Source organism: Haliaeetus albicilla, chromosome 1, assembly GCF_947461875.1.
Source record: "Haliaeetus albicilla chromosome 1, bHalAlb1.1, whole genome shotgun sequence".
NCBI lineage: Eukaryota > Metazoa > Chordata > Aves > Accipitriformes > Accipitridae > Haliaeetus > Haliaeetus albicilla.
The window spans coordinates 84,912,520-84,930,300 of NC_091483.1; the positions used below are offsets into that span (position 1 = coordinate 84,912,520).

General features: G+C 62.5%; 2 protein-coding genes across 3 annotated transcripts in view; one reads left to right on the top strand and one right to left on the bottom strand.

Annotated features, from left to right (window-relative positions):
• HSPA12B (heat shock protein family A (Hsp70) member 12B) lies at positions 1-15,892 on the top strand. Its single transcript, XM_069797520.1, has 13 exons — positions 1-415; positions 3,349-3,410; positions 6,545-6,645; positions 7,897-8,021; positions 8,466-8,652; positions 9,124-9,228; positions 9,412-9,528; positions 10,063-10,234; positions 11,835-11,921; positions 12,518-12,622; positions 13,407-13,665; positions 13,859-13,962; positions 14,120-15,892. Exons 2-13 carry the CDS (start codon positions 3,368-3,370, stop codon positions 14,761-14,763), a joined length of 2,049 nt encoding a protein of 682 aa, XP_069653621.1. The 5' UTR covers positions 1-415; positions 3,349-3,367; the 3' UTR covers positions 14,764-15,892.
• Positions 15,759-17,781, bottom strand: part of ADISSP (adipose secreted signaling protein) — a 13,257-nt gene continuing 11,234 nt past the window's right edge. For both annotated transcript variants that reach the window (XM_069797532.1, XM_069797541.1), the window contains exons 5-6: positions 17,527-17,649; positions 15,759-16,575 (exon numbers count right to left, since the gene is read on the bottom strand). In XM_069797532.1, the coding sequence (XP_069653633.1) occupies positions 16,475-16,575; positions 17,527-17,649 (224 nt within the window). In that variant the 3' untranslated portion in view covers positions 15,759-16,474. The remainder of the gene's footprint in view (positions 16,576-17,526; positions 17,650-17,781) is intronic.

Genomic DNA, 17,781 nt, shown 5'->3' on the forward strand with positions numbered 1-17,781 from the left:
TCCATCCCCCCTCGGCAGCCCACGGTCCCCCGATCTGGGGAGTCTGCGGCGAGCCCGGGGCCGAACGGGGAGTTTAGGTTTCATTCCCGGCGGCGCTGGCCCTGCCTCCTCCTCCCGCTCCCACATCTGCAGCTGGAATTGCAATTTGAGGCGCTGGCTGGGCTGGGCGCCGGCCGGGAGTGGGAGTGGGAGGAAGGCGCTCGGGGAAGCCAGAGGAAGCCGGAGAGCAAGGGGGGCTACGCGGCGGGGCCGGCTGCGCGGACGGGCCGCTGCCGGAGCCGCTGGGCATCGCCGGCAGCCGCGGGCGGGAGGGCATCGCCGGTGGCGGTGGGAGCCGGCACCCGGCCGGCACAGCTGGAGCGAGAAGGTGGTGGCTGGACTAAGGGGTCCCCAACCTGTCCCCCCCCTCCCAGAGGTAAGCGGCCGTGGGGCTTCGTGGGAGCTGGGGACCAGCAGACGCTCCGCCTGAGGTGTGGGGACCCGGCATCGCCCGGCTTTTCCCTCGGCCGGGGCGAGGGTGTCACCATCCCAGCCAGCCGGGATGCCTGGGGTGTCTCCCCAGTTTGGGGGCACTGGTGAGCGAGCACACCGGCACTGGGGTGGGTGAGGGGTGTCAGGATTCCCGAGGCCTCTCCCCAGTGAGGATGTGGGCTGTGGGCATGGGTGGGAGTGGGGATTGCTGCGTTGAGCCCCTTCTGAGTTTTCGTGGGTCCTGTCCCCCCACACACCCTGTCCTGGGGGGGATACTGCTGTGACCGGCGGGGATACCACCGCAAACCACAGGGATAGTGCCGTGATGTGCCAGCACCGCGCAGGGGCTGCAAGTGATGTGTCAGCCCATGCCGGGGCAAGCCGTGCCAGGGACATCCCGCCGGCTCCCGTGTCCCAGCTGTGGCCAAGCAATGGCAGTGGGAAGGGGAGGACGCCCACAAACGGTCATGGAAACCCGACAGCTTTGCCCGGAGGATTTGTGGGCTCCCCAGCCCCACAGATGTGCTCGCTCCCAGCACAAGAGGCTTGTGGGGATGAATGCCTCCTCCCGCTCCCCACACATCTGGACCGCAGCCCCACAGCTGCCCCAAGACACCCCCCCCGAGCTGAGGCAGCCCCAGCCACGGCGTCCCCGTGCCACACTCGGCAATGCCGTGCCGAGGCCCCGGTGCCCAGCCTGTCTGCCTGCCCTGAAGCCGTCCCAAACTTGTTTCCTTTCCCTGTTTCCGTGAGCCCTTGCAGAGGCGGAAATGGTGGAAAGTCCTCAAAAAAACGCTGCTCCGGCACAAGCTGCTGGAGCGAGCACTGGGAACCGCCGGGACCCTCTCCCCGGCAGCATGGCGGGGCTCCCCGGAGCTGGGGGCTTCAGCCCATGTCCCTGGGAGGGGGCACGGGTGCAGGCAGCTTCACATGCAGGCAGATTCACATGCAGGCAGAGCAATCACTGCCCAGGATCTGCATGGGGACAATGTTGGAGGACACAAGGGCTCTGCACGGGTGCCCTGCTCACACGCATGTGCGTGGGAAGGAAGGGATCCATTTGTGTCCCCCGGCCAGGATTGTGGGGGTGCTGGGCTCACTGGGTACCCCAAAGCCTCACCAGTGCCCTGCCAGCACAGGGTGCAGAAGCCGGGTCTCCAGCGCTGTACGAGGAGATGCACGGCCAGACAAAACCCCTTGGGGGGCTGGAGGAGACCTCAGCCCCTCCGTGTGCTGCCACCAGCTGCCAGGGTGGGCTGACCCCACTCATCTTCCTCGCCAGGACCCCAGGCAGGGGCTTGGCAGCTTGGGGACAAAGGCAGCCATCAGCTACCCCCCTAGTGAGATCTACTGTCAGAGTTTGGTTTGCTGAGATGGAGGATTTCAGCCACCCGGAGCCTGAGGGTCTGCACAGGCTCCGGACCGACTGCCCGGACCATCCCATGGCCACGGAGGGGCAGGGAACAAAACCATCAAGTCACCAGAGCCCAAGGTCTTGCTTTTCCCTCCTGCTTGGGCTGACAGCTCCGTGCATCAACGGGATGCAGGAAGCCTCCCCTGGGAGCTCAGACCCCGGGGACGGGGGGCACGGAGGATGTCCCTGCACAGACCCCATTGGGCTGGGCTCTTGGGGTGACAGACTCGGAGTTACCCCTTACCTGGCTCCAGAGAAGCACGAGTGGTGTCCGACCTGAAGCCAGGACAAACATACACCAAAAATGCAAGCTAAGCCCCAGGGAAGAGTTTCTGCCATTGAAGGGGCGATTCCCTGAGCACATCCTTGCAGGGCACTCTCACAACCTCATGGAAAGCCCAGTTTTGTTGGAGAAGACCCTCTGCCAGCCTCAGCCTGCCAGATACCCCTTCGTGCCCTCCCCGGACCACCAGCACCACATTCCCCGCTGCGGTTTGACCCACAGCCTGCATCGGCCACAGCTCCTCCTCGCTCAGCCCCTCGCCGCACCCTCCGCCGGGGTGGCCGGAGCAGAAGTCCCCCCACCTGCCATTTTTAGCACAAGGCTTTTTTTTCGGGAGGCTGCCGAGAGCAGGATCAGGCCGCCGGGCCGGCAGCACGTGGGTGGGTTTGGCTCGGAGCAAAGCCTCTCCCCGATGAGCTAAGCCTTGTCCTGAGCCCGCAGCTCCGCAGGATGAAAGCGGTCAGCGTGGGGCAGGCAGCCTCGGAGGTGATGGGATCAGGCAGAGAGCCAAGAGCCAGTTTATTATGCTGGGAAAGCAGTTTTGAAGCTGGTCAACGCTGGGTCACAGCCCTTAGGACGGGCAGCGACGCCTTCGGCCATTTCTGCTCCTGCCAGTGCGGCCACCATGCTGCAGGGAGCCTGGCCCTGGGCAGTGACCACCTCAATTAAGAAAATAACTTTAAAGGATCACCTGCCCTCAGTTTCTTTCTGTGATCAAGCCTAAAAATCGGCAGCATAGACCCCACGCTGGCGGAACGGCGTTTTGCGCACAACATCTGTATCACGCATGTGTCTGACCCGCTTAATGAAAGGAACGGGGTTCCCCCACTCCCGCAGAGGCTGGGCCGGCGGCCGTGCCGGCACCTGGCCGGTGCCGATCGGGTGCGTGCTGAACTGGGACAGCCCCCCACCCTCCTGCACCCTATTGCAACCTGAGTCCCCGGGCTTTGGGGGTCTCCTGTGGGGTCTCAGGGGATGCAGGGTCACAGCCAGCCCTGTCCCTGCTGGGTCTTCAAGGGGGGGGCTTGAGCCTGGGCTCACCCAGTAGCACTCAGGGGGGTGAGGGGACCCCATGGACACCCCAGCCCGTGGCACGCTGTGCACCCCGCTGCTGAGAGGGTAGCCAGCACCTCTGGGCACACAGACGCTCATCCCATCATCCATCCTCCTTCTCTTGCAGCCGGGAAGGCGAGGCCGCCATGGCAATGCTCCTGGAGCCTGGGATGCAGAGTCTCCGGATGGGTAAGGCTGCTCCCCCCAGGGAAGGTGCCCAGCGGGCATGGCAGTGGGGGGGTCCCTGCCCACAGCCCCCCGTCCCCAGCAGAGACGAGCTCTCTGCAAGCATGACACTCCTGGACCCTCTCCCTTCGCTCCCCCGCGCACCCGGGCGTCCCCCCCACCGCTCCCCCAGCCATCCGTCTGTCCCGTCCCCCCCCCGCAACCGTCCTCCCGTCTGCGGTGTGGAGGAGCCCCCCACGCTGCTCCTGCGCTGGGGTAACCAGAACCAGCTGCTGCGGCCGAGGAAACCTGACCCTGCAAACACAAAGCCAGGGAACAGCCTGAGCAAAGAGGCCATTGCAAGAATTAAAACCCTGCGGGTCCCACCCCCAGCTCCCCCAGACCACTGGGAGCCCAGTGCCCACACGCTGGAGGGTACCAGCTCTGGCTCTGGACCTACAGAAACGATGTTTCATGGGCACAGCCCCAGGCTGGGGTCTGGACCCCCAGGCTCAAAGCCCGGCTGAGCTACCAGCTCCCTGCCTAACCCAGGCAACGTTTCCCCCCCCCACGGCTGGGGGACACCAGCCTCCCCCCGCTGCCGGGCTCTGCCAGCACACGGAGATGCCCGCAGGGACGTTCCTGTTTGTCGAGGATCAAATATTCATGGCACAGACACGGGATACAGCGAAAGGCACTTACAGAGCAAGAGTGAAGGGACCGGAGCCGCGTCGCAGCGAGGAGCGACCGAGCCCGCTGGCACATCTCCTGGGGGGCATGTGGCACAGCACCGTCCCTGACACCGCAGCACCGAGGCTGGTGCAAGCGATGTGCCGGCGGCTCGGCTCTCAGCCGGCCAAGGAGACAAAGCAGCGGGGAGCAGCCGGGACCCCCGCTGCCAGGATGGGGGTGCCCACGCGGCTGAACCTGGCTCCCACCCCATGGCTGCTGCTGTTGGGGGGGTCCAGAGCACCCCTGCTGCAGGCTCTGGGGCTCCCGAGCTACCAGAGGGATTTAAAGGTTGCTCCTTGGGCATGCTGGTGCAAACTGATCGCAGTGGGAGCTGGACACAGACACCAGCTGCTGGCACCCTCTGGCAAAGAAGAGCTAGAGTTTTACGCTTCCCTGAGGAAAGATTGAGGAGCCTCCTCCAGCCCCAAACCTCTCCAGAGTCCAGCTGGGAGTGGGTGCTGCTTGTCCCTGCTCCTGTGGTCCAGATCCCGGCAGGCTCCTGGCATGGAGCCGCAAGCCCAAAGCGTGGGTCTCGGCAGAGCCCGTGGGGCGGACAGCCCCTCCGCCTCCCCGGTGTCACCGCCTGGACCCCACACCCCATTCCCAGCATGGCCATACCCTCGCCAGAGCCAGAGCCAGCCAAGCCCCTTGGGAAAGGCGGCCCCACGCCATCAGCTGCACCAGCCCCTTCCCGGCTGCCCCCACCAACAGCTGGAGCCTGTCCATCGGCTCGTGCTTTCGCAGGGCGGATGATTAATCCCCTCTGCTAATTGGAGCCATGTGGCAAGAGGAGTGCAGGCAACAGGCAGCCCCACGCCGTCGGCATGCAGGACAGCCCCGGGGCTCACACCGTCCCGGCGCTGGCTGGGCTGGGGGCCAGGCGTCCCACCGGGGCTTCTGCAGCGGCTCCAGCCTGGGCTGACACGCCAGGATTAATGGGGATTCCCAGCACAAGGCTTCTGCTGGTGGAGGAGCTGGGGGGGGGTCATCCGAGGAGACACAGAGCTGGCTGGTGTTTCGAGGAGGAGGAAGAGGAGGAGGCACCGCAGAGCAAGGGCAACTGCACAAGCCACCACAGCACGGTGCCTGGTCCCATGCACATCCATGGCTCACTGTAGTGCAAGACAGCATAAGTCTCCCTGAACTCCCTGCGCAGGCTAAACCTCAATGTCTCGGAGTTATCACAGGCTCATGCAGGATTTACTGGGTCTCCACCAAACTGGGTTGTTCTGCACCGTGGCCGTGGGTCTGAGCCGAGCACACCTCCCCTTGCCAAGGGCCAAGCAGCCAGGTCTCCATGGCCTCATGCTGCAGACACTTGCTCTGCCTTGGTAGCTCACTGGCAGCTCTTTCCCAAGTTTTTCCCCCATTCCCGCTGGGTACAAGCATTTCAGCTGCTTGCCCAGAGCAGCCTCTGGCATCCTTTGCAGTCGTCCCCACCAGGCGCTGCCAAGCTGAACTAGCGTGTATTTATGCGATGATGGCTGTCTTGATTTAAAAATAGGCAGCTCTGGAGAACCACTGCGTCCCTTTCTGCTACAAACACGTCATGGGTTTTTAGTCCTGACTCTGCTACTGTCAGCTGCAAGGAATTAGATCCGGCTGCTCCTTTGCCAGTCAAAGACCACTTCTCTGGTCCCCTTCAGATGTGCAAGGCAGGATCCATCCCACCTCGGCTGGCTCATCTACAGAACATGTCCATCTGCAGCCACCACCAAGGGTCTCTATAGAACCAACAGGGAGAAACTGGGCTTGCAGGTTCACCTGACTTACTTTGGATACTGTCTTCAAGATGAGATGACTTTTCCTCCGTGTGCCAGTTCCTCTCTGGCGATGGAGAAGACATTGAGCCTGTGTCTCATCACCAAAGCCTGCCCACACCAGCAAGCTGAACTCGTCCCTGAAACACCACAACCAACTCACCCTCACCCATCTTCTTGCTGAGCAAGAGCTGACATCCCCCAGCCCCAGAGGAGAAGGTCCCTCAGTCCTGTGGCTCTTCTCTGGCCACTGTCCCCATCCCCTGCATGGCTGTGAGCCCCATCCCCAGTGGGAGGGATCCCTGTGAGCTCACCAGCAGCTCACCAGTGCTAACACCAGGTACAGCCAGTTCCTGCACCTCCTTATGACACCTCCAAGGGGTTCCTCGTTTGCTAATTTAATCAGTGCTGATTGGATCCTTGTTTGCTAATTTAATCAGTGCTGATTGGATCCTTCCTTAAACACAGTTGAAAAAAGCGTGGGAAGCCCCTCAAGCCCAGAATTGCCCTGTACGGAGCCCACTGGGAGCAGCCCCTGCAGCAGCTCTGAGCCTGCACCGGCTGCATCTTCATCGGGATGTCATGCATTGCCCTCATCTTGGGGAAGGGTCTTCAGAGGGGACCAGGACCCATCCCCATCCCAGCCTTACCCTGCTGTGTCCCCAGGTGCCAACAGCGAGCGGTGCCCCACGCCGTCCCCTCCCGGCTCCCCAGGGATGCCCCACGACAGTTGCAGCATCGCCCCGCTGACGCCCTCCCAGTCGCCGGTAAGGCAGTTGTCTCCCCGGCATTGCCCCCTCTGATCCTTCCCTGGTCGGTGGTCACCTCCTACTACCTCCCCTGCCGGGCTGGTTGCCATCCCCAGTGCACACCCCGACACCAGCTGAAGGATGGGTCAGTCTATCGCTGGGGCCCAAATCCCCCCCTCTTATCTGTGGGATTGATGGGATGGAGGTTTCTTCCAGCGCAGGAGGCAGGAGAGGAGCCGGAGAAAACACCAGCATAAGTTTAACTCCTTGCAAAGCTCCTGGCCTCAGCCTGCTCCTACCTGCATGTCCCCCGGGACTGCCCAGTGTGGAAGGACGCAGGCAGGGAGCATGCCGGAGCCAGTTCCTCCCCAGCACTCGCTGTCCTTGCAGCTCCCTGAACATGCACATTTCTGAGACAACCACTTCACCCATGCTAATCGCTGGCTTTTTTCACGGCTAGCTAATGTCTGCGCTTATCAAATCTGGATACGTTAAAAGTTAATGAGGGCTTTTAGCTGTGTCTGCCCCACGCGCCTGGGAGGCTGCGGTGGACAAGGGCGGCAGCCTGGGCTGGTGACACGGGTACGGGGCTTGCCGCATCCTCGTGGATCCTCCGGCACCGCGGCTCCCTGCCGCGACCGGGAGGCGAGGGATGGGGGCCCAAAGGCAGGACCAGAAAAGCAGCAGCGGGAACCCCCTGAAGCATCTGGGCCAGGAAGGTTTTCGGTTGGGTGACCTGTGGGGACACCTGGGATGAGGTCCCTTGGACCAAGATCGGGAGCAGGGAAGGTTTTGGGGAATCTCAGCTAAAATTTGCCAGGGTTCAAGTGTGGAGGGCTCAGCACCACCCCAGCCCAGGAAGAAACAGAGACCCGACCGCAGCCCCAGGCAGCTCTCAGGGACAGAGCTTCCCTCCATCCATCCCTCTCTGGGGCTGCCCAAATCCCCTTGTCCCATGAGCCTGCCTTTGGGAACCACCGCAGGAACCCCGCAGAGCCCAGTGCAGGCAGTCCCTTTTCTTGGTGATTTGGAGCCATGTAAGAGGAGGAATTGCCCCATGTTTTTGGCATCATTGCAGAGAAAACCACGGCATTGCTGCATCCCTTCCCTGGGCAGAAATCGCAGTGCCTGTGGGCCTGATCCAGGAAAAATTAACCCTTTCATGGGTTTTTCGGGGTTTTTTAACCCCTTTTCTGGAAGCAGCCAGCTCTGTTTTGATGCTTGCCCCCAGGACAAAGCCCATCCCTAACGGCTACCCTTGTGTTTCAGAGGAGCGAGGCTCGGTCCCAGCAAACCGCCTCCTTCGCTGTGGTGGTGGCCATCGACTTTGGCACCACATCCAGTGGCTACGCCTTCAGCTTCTCCAGCGACCCCGAGGCCATACACATGATGAGGTGAGGAACGGCGGGAGCTTCAAGCACTGCTCCCAGGGCTGTTAAGGGACTTTTTGCCCAAAGGGGCTGGAAGTCGGCTTGCCGGGAGGCAGGGATGGAGCCGGGCTGGGCAATGAACACCCACACCATCACGGATGAGGGATGCTGCCTGGCAGCGGCGGGTGGAAGGAGCCCATGAAATGGGTCTCGCGCTGAGCGGGAGGATGGGGTGAGAGCATCTCTTCGTTAGTGCTCTATTCTAACGACCTGCGTGGCTGCAGAGGAGCCCTGCAGGGGTTGCACAGGGAGAAAAGCACTCTTCGTGATGGCCTTCCCAGGGACGTTGGTCCCTTCTTTGTCCCTCTTTAAGGTGCTTGAGGTTGTGCCCATATAAATAAATGAAATGGGGCAGGATCCGTTCTCTGGCCTTGACATTCACGGGCTGCCGCCGGCTTCTGTTTGCAGGAAATGGGAAGGAGGGGACCCGGGGGTGGCCAACCAGAAGACCCCCACCAGCCTCCTGCTGACACCGGAGGGCATCTTCCACAGCTTTGGCTACACTGCCAGGGACTACTACCACGACCTGGACCCTGAGGAAGCCCGCGACTGGCTGTACTTTGAGAAATTTAAGATGAAGATTCACAGCACCAGCGTGAGTCTCTGCTCCTGCCCCAACCTCCCCAGGGGACCCACGGGGACCCTGGCCGGGCTAGATGTGAGCTGAGCTGGCCCCAGGGCTTTATCCCACTTTGCAGAAAGCAAAGAGAGGGTCTCACTGGGGGGAACAGAAATCCAGGAGGGCTGGAGAGGGGCTACCAGCAAAACCTCTGATCACCAGCATCCCGACTGAGCACACCCAGCTCCCTGTTTGCTTTACACACATTTTGCAATGTTTTAGCCCTTTGCAGGGGGGTGAATTTTTGGTTCCCCCCATCCAAGCCTCTTCAGGGCAGATGGATGTGGCCGCAGAGTGGTGCTTCCAGTGCCTGCGCCCCAGCTGGTCCATTTGGCATGGTGGGGGATGAGCACTGTGCCCAAGGCTCACCGACAGAGCCGGGATGGGATGCCGGCCACGTCCCAGCACCCTGTGTGATCTGTTTGCTGTTACTGCTCTTCCTGGCAGGACCTCACCATGAAAACTGAACTAGAAGCTGTCAATGGGAAGAAAATGCAAGCACTGGAGGTGTTTGCCCACGCACTCCGCTTCTTCAAGCAGCACGCCGTGCAGGTAGGGCACCCCGGCACCCGAGCCGGGTCTCCCTGCACTGTCACATGAGCACAGCCCTTCTCTCCCTCCCCAAACGGAGTACACGTGGAGAGGACGACACGCGTGACGTGTTGCTTCCTCACCCTTTACCGAGAGCTCCGATGCCCCAACCGGGGGGGTCACCTGCTGCTTCTTGCCCGGCAGGAGCTGAAGGACCAGTGCCCGTCCCTGCCCGAGAGAGATGCCATCCGCTGGGTGATCACCGTGCCCGCCATCTGGAAGCAGCCGGCCAAGCAGTTCATGCGAGAGGCTGCCTACAAGGTGAGGGGTCCCTCGGGGGAGGCTGTTCTGCATGGTGACCCTCACAGGAGGCTGTGCTTTTGGGGGGGTATCTCTTTCCCCCCCTCCCCTGTGGGTGCTGCCTCCATAACGAAGGGTCTCTGGCATGTCCTGGCAGCCTAAAGAACAAAAGCTGGACTCTGGCTGTTGGGCTTTGAAACCCAGCATTGGTGGGGTGGGAGGATTTCAGTGCTGGGTGTGCAGCAAGGTGGGGGGGCTGAGGATGGGGACGTGTGCTCCCCCAGGGATGGAGGGTCCCCCTTGGGTGCTTGGTGCCACTGCTGGGTCCCTGGGATGGGCAGGAGCTAACCCACCCCTACCGAACGGGTGATGCCCGGCGCACAGCCCTGACACGTAGGATTGCTGTGCAACATATAGTACCCATGCAGGCAAAAGCGATGCACGAAGGCCAGGGCCAGGAAAGCCCTGCCCGAGCACAGCTGTAAGGCTGCAGCGTGCAGGGATGTGCCGGTGCACCGGCACCTTCTCTGCCCTGACACCCTGTCCTCTCCGCAGGCCGGTCTGGTGTCCCCAGAGAATCCGGAGCAGCTGCTGATCGCGCTGGAGCCCGAAGCTGCTTCCATTTATTGCAGGAAACTTCGCCTCCACCAGCTGATCGACCTGAGCTGCAAACCCCCGGCCAACGGGCTGGCGCCGGACCACTCCATCGACTCCAGTTTTCGGCAGGGTGAGCGGGACTGGGAGCTGGCAGAGGGTCCTGGCAGGGTGGGAGGCTGGAATAGCAGGAGATGGAGCAGGCAGGGATCCGGCCCCGCGTGCCATGTCTTGAGGGTCTGTTCCCAGCTGTGGCTGGGGAGGGGGTTTGAGGCAAACCTGGGGCACCGCTCAGCCTGGGCTGCAGCACTGGGGTCCCTGGGCCAAGCACCATGGATCACCCTGGAGTTCCCGGCTCTTTTCCACTTTCCCATCCCCTTCCCTATAATTTTCCCTTCTCTGGTAGTTTAGCAAACGAGACCGAATCTGGCAAAAGGCGTTTGGGTTTCTGCGCAGCACTGGCGTGTGCCGGAGCAAGTCCTCGGTGGGTGTTCCGCAGCGTGAAAGGGAGCGCAGCAATCCTGCACCCCCGTGCGAGGGCAGGGCTGGTTCCAACACCACGGGGACCCCCCAGCCTGCGGCATCTTCTGGTGATGGGGGAAACTGAGGCAGAGATGAGTGGGGCATTGTGCCAAGGGAGTGAGCAGAAGGCTGTGGCTGCTCCCCTCTCTGGCAGCCCCGGGGAGCCCTGCTCCCCCCTTTGCCCCCTTCCCCAAGCCCACATGGCCAGGGCAGGCGATGGCTGCTTTCCCAGGTGTGACCCTCATGGTCGTGGCCTCTTTTGTCTGCCCAACCTGCCCTTGACCTCCACCCGCACCACCCCAGCTCCCCGGGCCGCCTCTTCCCTTCCCTCTCGCCACATTTCCATCCAGAGCCATTTCTGCTGGCTCAGCCGGAGCTGCCCTGGATTCCTCCCAGCAGCTCGCTCTGCTCAGCCTCCACCACCCCGGCTCCTTGCTTCCCTTCTCCCCCATACGGGCCAAGCCCTTGGGCTTCCTAATCCAGTGCCGACCTCCCCTGTCAATGCCGTAACCCTGGGACAGGGAAAGGATCTACCCACTGTTCCGGGGCTGTCCAAAACCCTCTGCTGAGCTGCCTGCAAGGATGCTCCCCCCATGCATGGGGAGCCTGGGGGTCCCCTCCACTCCAGCCACAGAGCTGGGGCTTTACTGGGACAGAGCTGGTTTGCCCAGCCGGGACCAAACCCCGGAGCTGGGACCTGCTCACGGCCACAGCCCTTGTCTTGTGTTTGGTCGGAGAACCAGGGTTCTGGATTTACAGAGGGGCTTGAGCTGCCTCCCAGGGCTGAAGCTAATTAAATTAGTGTGCCGTGTCCATCTCGGCATGCCAAAAATAGGCCAGGATGACCCCACCTTCTCCAAACACTCCCTGCCCTTCCGGGCTGCTTTGATGTCCCCCGTCCCAGGATGGGGGGAGCAGAGGAAACCCCACCCGAGCTGGGGAGGACAGGGGAAGAGGCGGCATCACCCAGGGACACCTCTGGTGAGGTGGAATCCCGTGGGATCCTGCGGGATCCCAGGCAGAACAGTGGGATGGCTGGACCAGCTCCTCTGCGGTGCAGCCAGGGCCATGTCAGGTGTCCCGGCTGGAGGGAAGTGGGCAACCACTGCTCCCAGTGCAGCCACCCACTGCGGGGGGTTGGGATCCCAGGGATGCTCCTGGCCCCGGTCCCCCCCCCAGTCTGACACCAGCCCCTCTGCTCTGTCCCTCAGCCCGAGAGCAGCTCCGGCGTTCCCGGCATAGCCGTACCTTCCTGGTGGAGTCGGGAGTCGGGGAGCTCTGGTCGGAAATGCAGGCAGGTAGGAGGGGTGATGGGCAGTGCACCCCCCCGCAGCAGACCCCATCCCGGGGAAGATTCACTGGTGGGGGGGGGGACAGGACAAGCAGGAGTCCCCACCGGTGCTGCCTGGCCCCCGGGGTCACCCTGGGCGAGAGGATGGGGGGCTGGACGTACCCACCATGGCAGAGCCCCCCAGGGACCCCCAGCGTGGCCCTGCCAGCACCAGGGGAGGGTCCTGCCGTGGGGGTGACACGGCTCCAGTCTGTCACTCAGTCCTGACGCCCCAGAAGATGCCCGTGAGGGCAGGGGGGGTCTGTCTGCCACCCTCCCATCCCACTGTTCCAAGCAAACACAGCAATGTCCCCCTCCTGCCCTCCAAAACTTCTTCAGCTGTTTTTTGGGGGTGGGAACCAAACCCCCATATTTTGGTTAAATCGTGGGGTTTTTTCCCTGGGGAAAGCGCAGCCCTGCAGCCCACAGCTGTGTCCCAGCGGCTGCTCCCAACCCACGGGATGGGTGTCCCAGGGGGTCAGCCCTGCTGCGGTGCTGGGGGACACCCCACAGCGGCTGGGGGGGGACCCGGGACCCCCACTCGGCCCTTGTCCTTGCCCACAGGTGACCGCTACATCGTGGCGGACTGTGGTGGCGGGACGGTGGACCTCACCGTGCACCAGATCGAGAAGCTGCAGGGGACGCTGAAGGAGCTGTACAAAGCCTCAGGTGGGCTGTGGCCCCCAGACCCATTCTGTCCCCCCCCCACCAGCGACCCCCTCCTGGGCCGGGGTCCCCTCTCAGTCCCCGGCAGGGTCGTGGCTGGGTCTGTGGCACCACCTGGTGTCAGGAGGAAGAAAGGCAGAGGAGGGCTGGGGGGGGGCAAAGTGGGGTGGGGGTGATGGGCTGGGGGTGTCTCGGTGGGACAGGGATGCTGGGCTGGGGGGGTCAGGTGGGAGAGGGGCTCAGGCGGGACCGGGGTGCTGGGTTGTGGGGGGACAGGGGTGCTGGGCTGGGGGGGTTTGGGTGGGACAGGGACAGGTTGCTGGATTGGGGGTGCTGGTGGGACAGGGGTGTGGGGTTAGAGGGGGACACGGTGGGACTGGGGTGCTGGGCTGGGGGGGCTCAGCTGGGACAGGGATGGGTTGCTGGATTGGGGGTGCTGGTGGGACAGGGGACCGCTGTCCCTGCAGCCACGCTGCCTGCCTTCTCCCTGCTCCTGGGGGATGTTTCCATGCCCCCCTGCCAATGCAGGTACCTGTCCCTGTCCCCTGGTTCAGCCCTGGGTGGGGGCTCCCCTCCACGTCCCCCCACCCTCGTCCCCCCACCCTCATCCCCCTGCAGAAGAGCCGCAGTGGGGCTGGGGGCCGTGGTCTTGCACTGAAAGTGTCCCAGGCTTTGCTAGGTGATGCTGGGCGGGGGGAGGTCTGGGGACATGGTGATGGGGGACACGGGGATGTATGTGCAATGGGGACGTTGCCTGACCTAGCCCACCCCCCCATGCCCTCCCCAGGGGGTCCCTACGGGGCCGTGGGGGTAGACCTGGCCTTCGAGAAGCTGCTGTGCCACATTTTCGGGGAGGATTTCATCGCCACCTTCAAGGCCAAGCGTCCTGCCGCCTGGGTGGACCTGACCATTGCCTTCGAGGCCCGCAAGCGGGCGGCAGCCCCCTCCCGCGCCAGCCCCCTCAACATCTCCCTGCCCTTCTCCTTCATCGACTTCTACCGCAAGCACCGGGGCCAGAATGTGGAGACGGCGCTCAAAAAGAGCAAGTGAGAGCCCGGTCGGGGGGGGGGGGGGGGGGGGGAATAACAGGGCTTGGGGACCCCTGGGGGGAGCATGTGGCCTCAGAGGGACCTAAATTTTTGGGGGGGACAAGGGTAGGTGGGGTGCTCTGCTCCTGGGTCTGCTGGGCTGGGGGAGCCTTTGGCAGGGGGCAACCCCGGACCTTCTCTCCCTCCCCAGCGTCAACTTTGTGAAGTGGTCGTCCCAAGGGATGCTGCGGATGTCCTCGGAGGCCATGAGCGAGCTCTTCCAGCCCACCATCAGCCAGATCATCAAACACATCGGTAGGTCCTGGGGGTGGGAGCAGCCTGGTTGCCAGACCCCCTGCCACCCTGCAGTGGCACCCCCAGTCATGCCCCGTGCCTGTTCTCACCGGGGCAGGGGTAGAAGACCACGGGCAGCCCCCAGCCCTGCCCAACGCCCCCCTCTCTCCCCCCCCAGATGACCTCCTGAAGAAGCCAGAGGTCCAAGGCATCAAGTTCCTCTTCCTGGTGGGGGGCTTCGCGGAGTCGGCCATGCTGCAGCACGCCGTCCAGGCAGCCTTCGGCCCCACCTGCCGCGTCATCATCCCCCAAGATGTGGGGCTGACCATCCTCAAAGGGGCTGTGCTCTTCGGCCTCGACCCCACCATCGTCCGTGTCCGCCGCTCCCCCCTGACCTATGGCGTGGGGGTGCTCAACAAATTCGTGGAGGGGAAGCACCCGCGGGAGAAGCTGTTGGTGAAGGAGGGCAAGAACTGGTGCACCGACATCTTTGAGAAGTTCGTCTCCGTTGACCAGTCCGTGGCACTGGGGGAAGTGGTCCAGCGCAGCTACTGCCCGGCCCGGCCGGGCCAGCGCAAGACCATCATCAACATCTACTGCTGTGCCACGGACGACGTGGTCTACATCACCGACCCTGGCGTGCGTAAGTGCGGCACCATCAGCCTGGAGCTGGAGGCACTGGGTGATGCCGGCAGCCCGGCCCACGGCCGACGCGAGATCCGTGCCAGCATGCAGTTCGGAGACACGGAGATCAAGGTCACCGCCATGGACATCCGCACCTCCAAGACAGTCCGAGCCACCATTGATTTCCTCTCCAACTGAGCCCCTCCTGCCCACAGGGACGGACGGGGACCCTGGGAACCTGCCACCCACTCTGGACCCCCACCAGCACCTCCTTTGGGCTCTGGCCCCACAGGACCCCCACATGCACGAGTGGCTCACGGCCCTAGTTTTGAGCCGCAAGGCTGCCACCAGCCCCCACTGCACCCATGCTGGTGGTCCCCCCCTGCGCATGGGGCACCCCAAAGATGCTCCCCATGTGCTGCCGGGCAGTGCTGCACCGGGGCCCACACCTCCCATGGAAAGGGGTGGGGGGCCGACTCTCAGAAAGGCTGACTGCACCCCTGGCGTGGTCAAGTGGGGCAGGGGCAGTGCTGCTGCCCAGCCAAGCCAGGGCTGGGGGCTCAGGCTGCCCCCCAAGGGTGGGTAGGGGCTACTGCTGGCTCCTGAATACCAGCACACACACTTTCTGTAACCCCACATTTCTCTTTTTTTTTTTAATATATATATAAATATATATATAAATATATATATTTTTATATATATCATGTTGCCCTCACAGCTGCCACCCCCCCAAGTGGCAGAGCTTGATGGGGCCAGCACAGCCCACCAAGGACAGGGACAGCAGCACAGGAGGAGGGGGACAGTGCCAGTAGTAGTGGCACACACTCACCCTCTCCCAGCCCCCCTTTTAACTGGAAGCCTGGGCACTTTGCAGCATGAAGCCCCTCACTCTATTTAGGGCCACTCAGGATGATCTGTGTCCACCCCCCCAACACCCATCCCCATGCAGGGATGGGCTCATGCAGCCCCTCACAGCCTGGGGTGCACAAATAAATGGATGTGACACCCCAGCCCTGGGGGTGTCCCCTGTCCCCCACTCTCCTCTGGGGGTTTTAGTCAGGTTGCAGCCACCAGCTCCAATGCTCCTGGGGGGTTCAATGGAGGCAAACTGAGCTCCAGCCCCTTCTCAGCTGAAGTTTATTATTTACCTCTATAGATTTTTGTACTTAAAAAATCCCACACATACACATAGATGTGTATATATATATCTATATATTTATATATATATATAGGCACATAAAGCCTCCTGTTGCTTTCAAAACTGAGCCACTTCTCCTGGTCCTTGTACCATGGGTCTTACCAGGGAAAAAAAAAAAAAAGAGAATAAGAGAGGAAAAAGCAAAATGGAAGGAAACCAAGGCAATGGCTGCAATGTGAGGACAGGGACAGGCTCTGCCACAGGGACACAGGCACCAGCCCCAGAGCTGCCGGGGACCCAGCTTCCCTCCTGCTACCAGATTCTGCCTTGGCCCATCTTAGCTCCACACCCCAAGAAGCAAAATTCCACACTGGGGAACTCAGCTGAGGCTCCGCCACCCCCTGACCGTCCCCTCTCCTGGGGATAAAAGCAAGGGGAAAGCAGCAAGAGCAGCTGGAGGCAGCAAGCAGGATCCCTCCCCAAGGCTCCAGCAAGAGATGCTCCAGCATTTGGGGAGTCCCTCCTGCACTTCAGGGGGACCCCCCAACCCTACAGCGAGGAGGGTGGGCACGCTGCGTGCATGGCAGCAGTGGTGGCCACAGCTGGGGAAGCAGCAGCTTGCCCCCCAGCTCTATGGTGTCCACGGAGCTGCAGCCCCCAGGACCTGCCGACACAGGGTGAGGGGGTTTGGGGTTTGTTTTTTTCTTTTTTAAATTTGAGCTTCATTCTCAGGAGCCACACAGGCGGCGGGAGGGGCGGCGGGGGGGGGGGCTAGTCGAAGCCATGCCAGTCACTCTGCTCCGAGTCGTACTCCAGCTCTGCGCCGATGCAGCGCACCCCATCCAGGAGCATCGGTGTGCCGTGGTGCCGGTCTGTGAGACAGGAGAGGACAGTGGGGATGGGGACAGAGCCGGGGCGCAGCCACTTATGGCCTCAGTCTGGCTGGGGGGGGCTCGTTTCACCTTTTTGAAAGCCCTTTTGGGGAGTTTTCAGACTCACAGGTGCTTATCCTCCCTCCCACAGTCCCCATGCAAGGGATGCTGGCACCCACGGGGCTGGGAGATGCAGGGATGCTGCACCGGGACGGCGCTCAGCCCCTGGTGTGCCAAGGCTTGGGCACTGCAGTGCCGGGGGTGCTGGGGGCCAGGCTGGGACATGGGGTGGGGACACAGTGAGATATAGCAGGCAGCTGCTGGGGAGCAAACTGCCAGCCCTGCCAGGCCCAGGGACCCTAGGACCAGCTGCACGGAAGATGCTGGTGAAAGCAGTTGCATGTCACACAAAGCAGAGGAAGCCGAGCTACAAAACACTGCTCTAATTAACAAACCCAAATTATGCAGCAAGGTGGGGGAGGAAAAAGAATAAAGACAAGCAGCTGCAGCTGGAGGAGAGGGGGACCCCAGTGGGCTTGGGCACAGCCCCCCAGCTGGGCTGGGGAATGAGGACGGGGGGTGAGGAGGTGCCCCCCAACCCACTCGCTGCAGCCCCACTCCATGTACCCCTTCAGTGGGGAGGTCCCACAGCTTCATCCCCCAGGCTGGGGATTTTTGGGGTGGAAGTCGGCTGGTTTAGACAATTTCCCAGAAACGTCCACCAGGTGGGGAAAGCCTACAGCGGTGGAACTGGGTGAGCTAGAAGAAGATGGATTGGGGATGCAGGGAGCATCCCTGGCTCCCCAGACACAGCAGAAAGCAGGGGGTCTCCAGCCAGACCTGCCAGCGCTCCCTGTTACCGGCTGTGCCAGGGGGGAATTGCTGCTCCGAAACCCAAAGAACCGCACCAGATCCCCGCACCGCTGCCTGCCGGTGCTGCCAGACCCTTACCCATGACACGGGCTTGGACCACCACCTTGATGCAGGCGCCTTCGCCGGCCTCGCTGGCCAGGACCATCTCTTCCTTCAGGACCCCCTCCTTGTGCGCCGTGTACTCGCACTTCACACTGTAGCCTGGGGACAGAAACACCCTGGGAGCTGGGGTCCAGCTGCGAGTGCTGCCTGCACCTTTCCTACCCCATCCCAAAGTCCCTCCTCACCACAGGCACCCAGAGGCAGCAGAGCCTGGGGCACGGCTGATTTAGT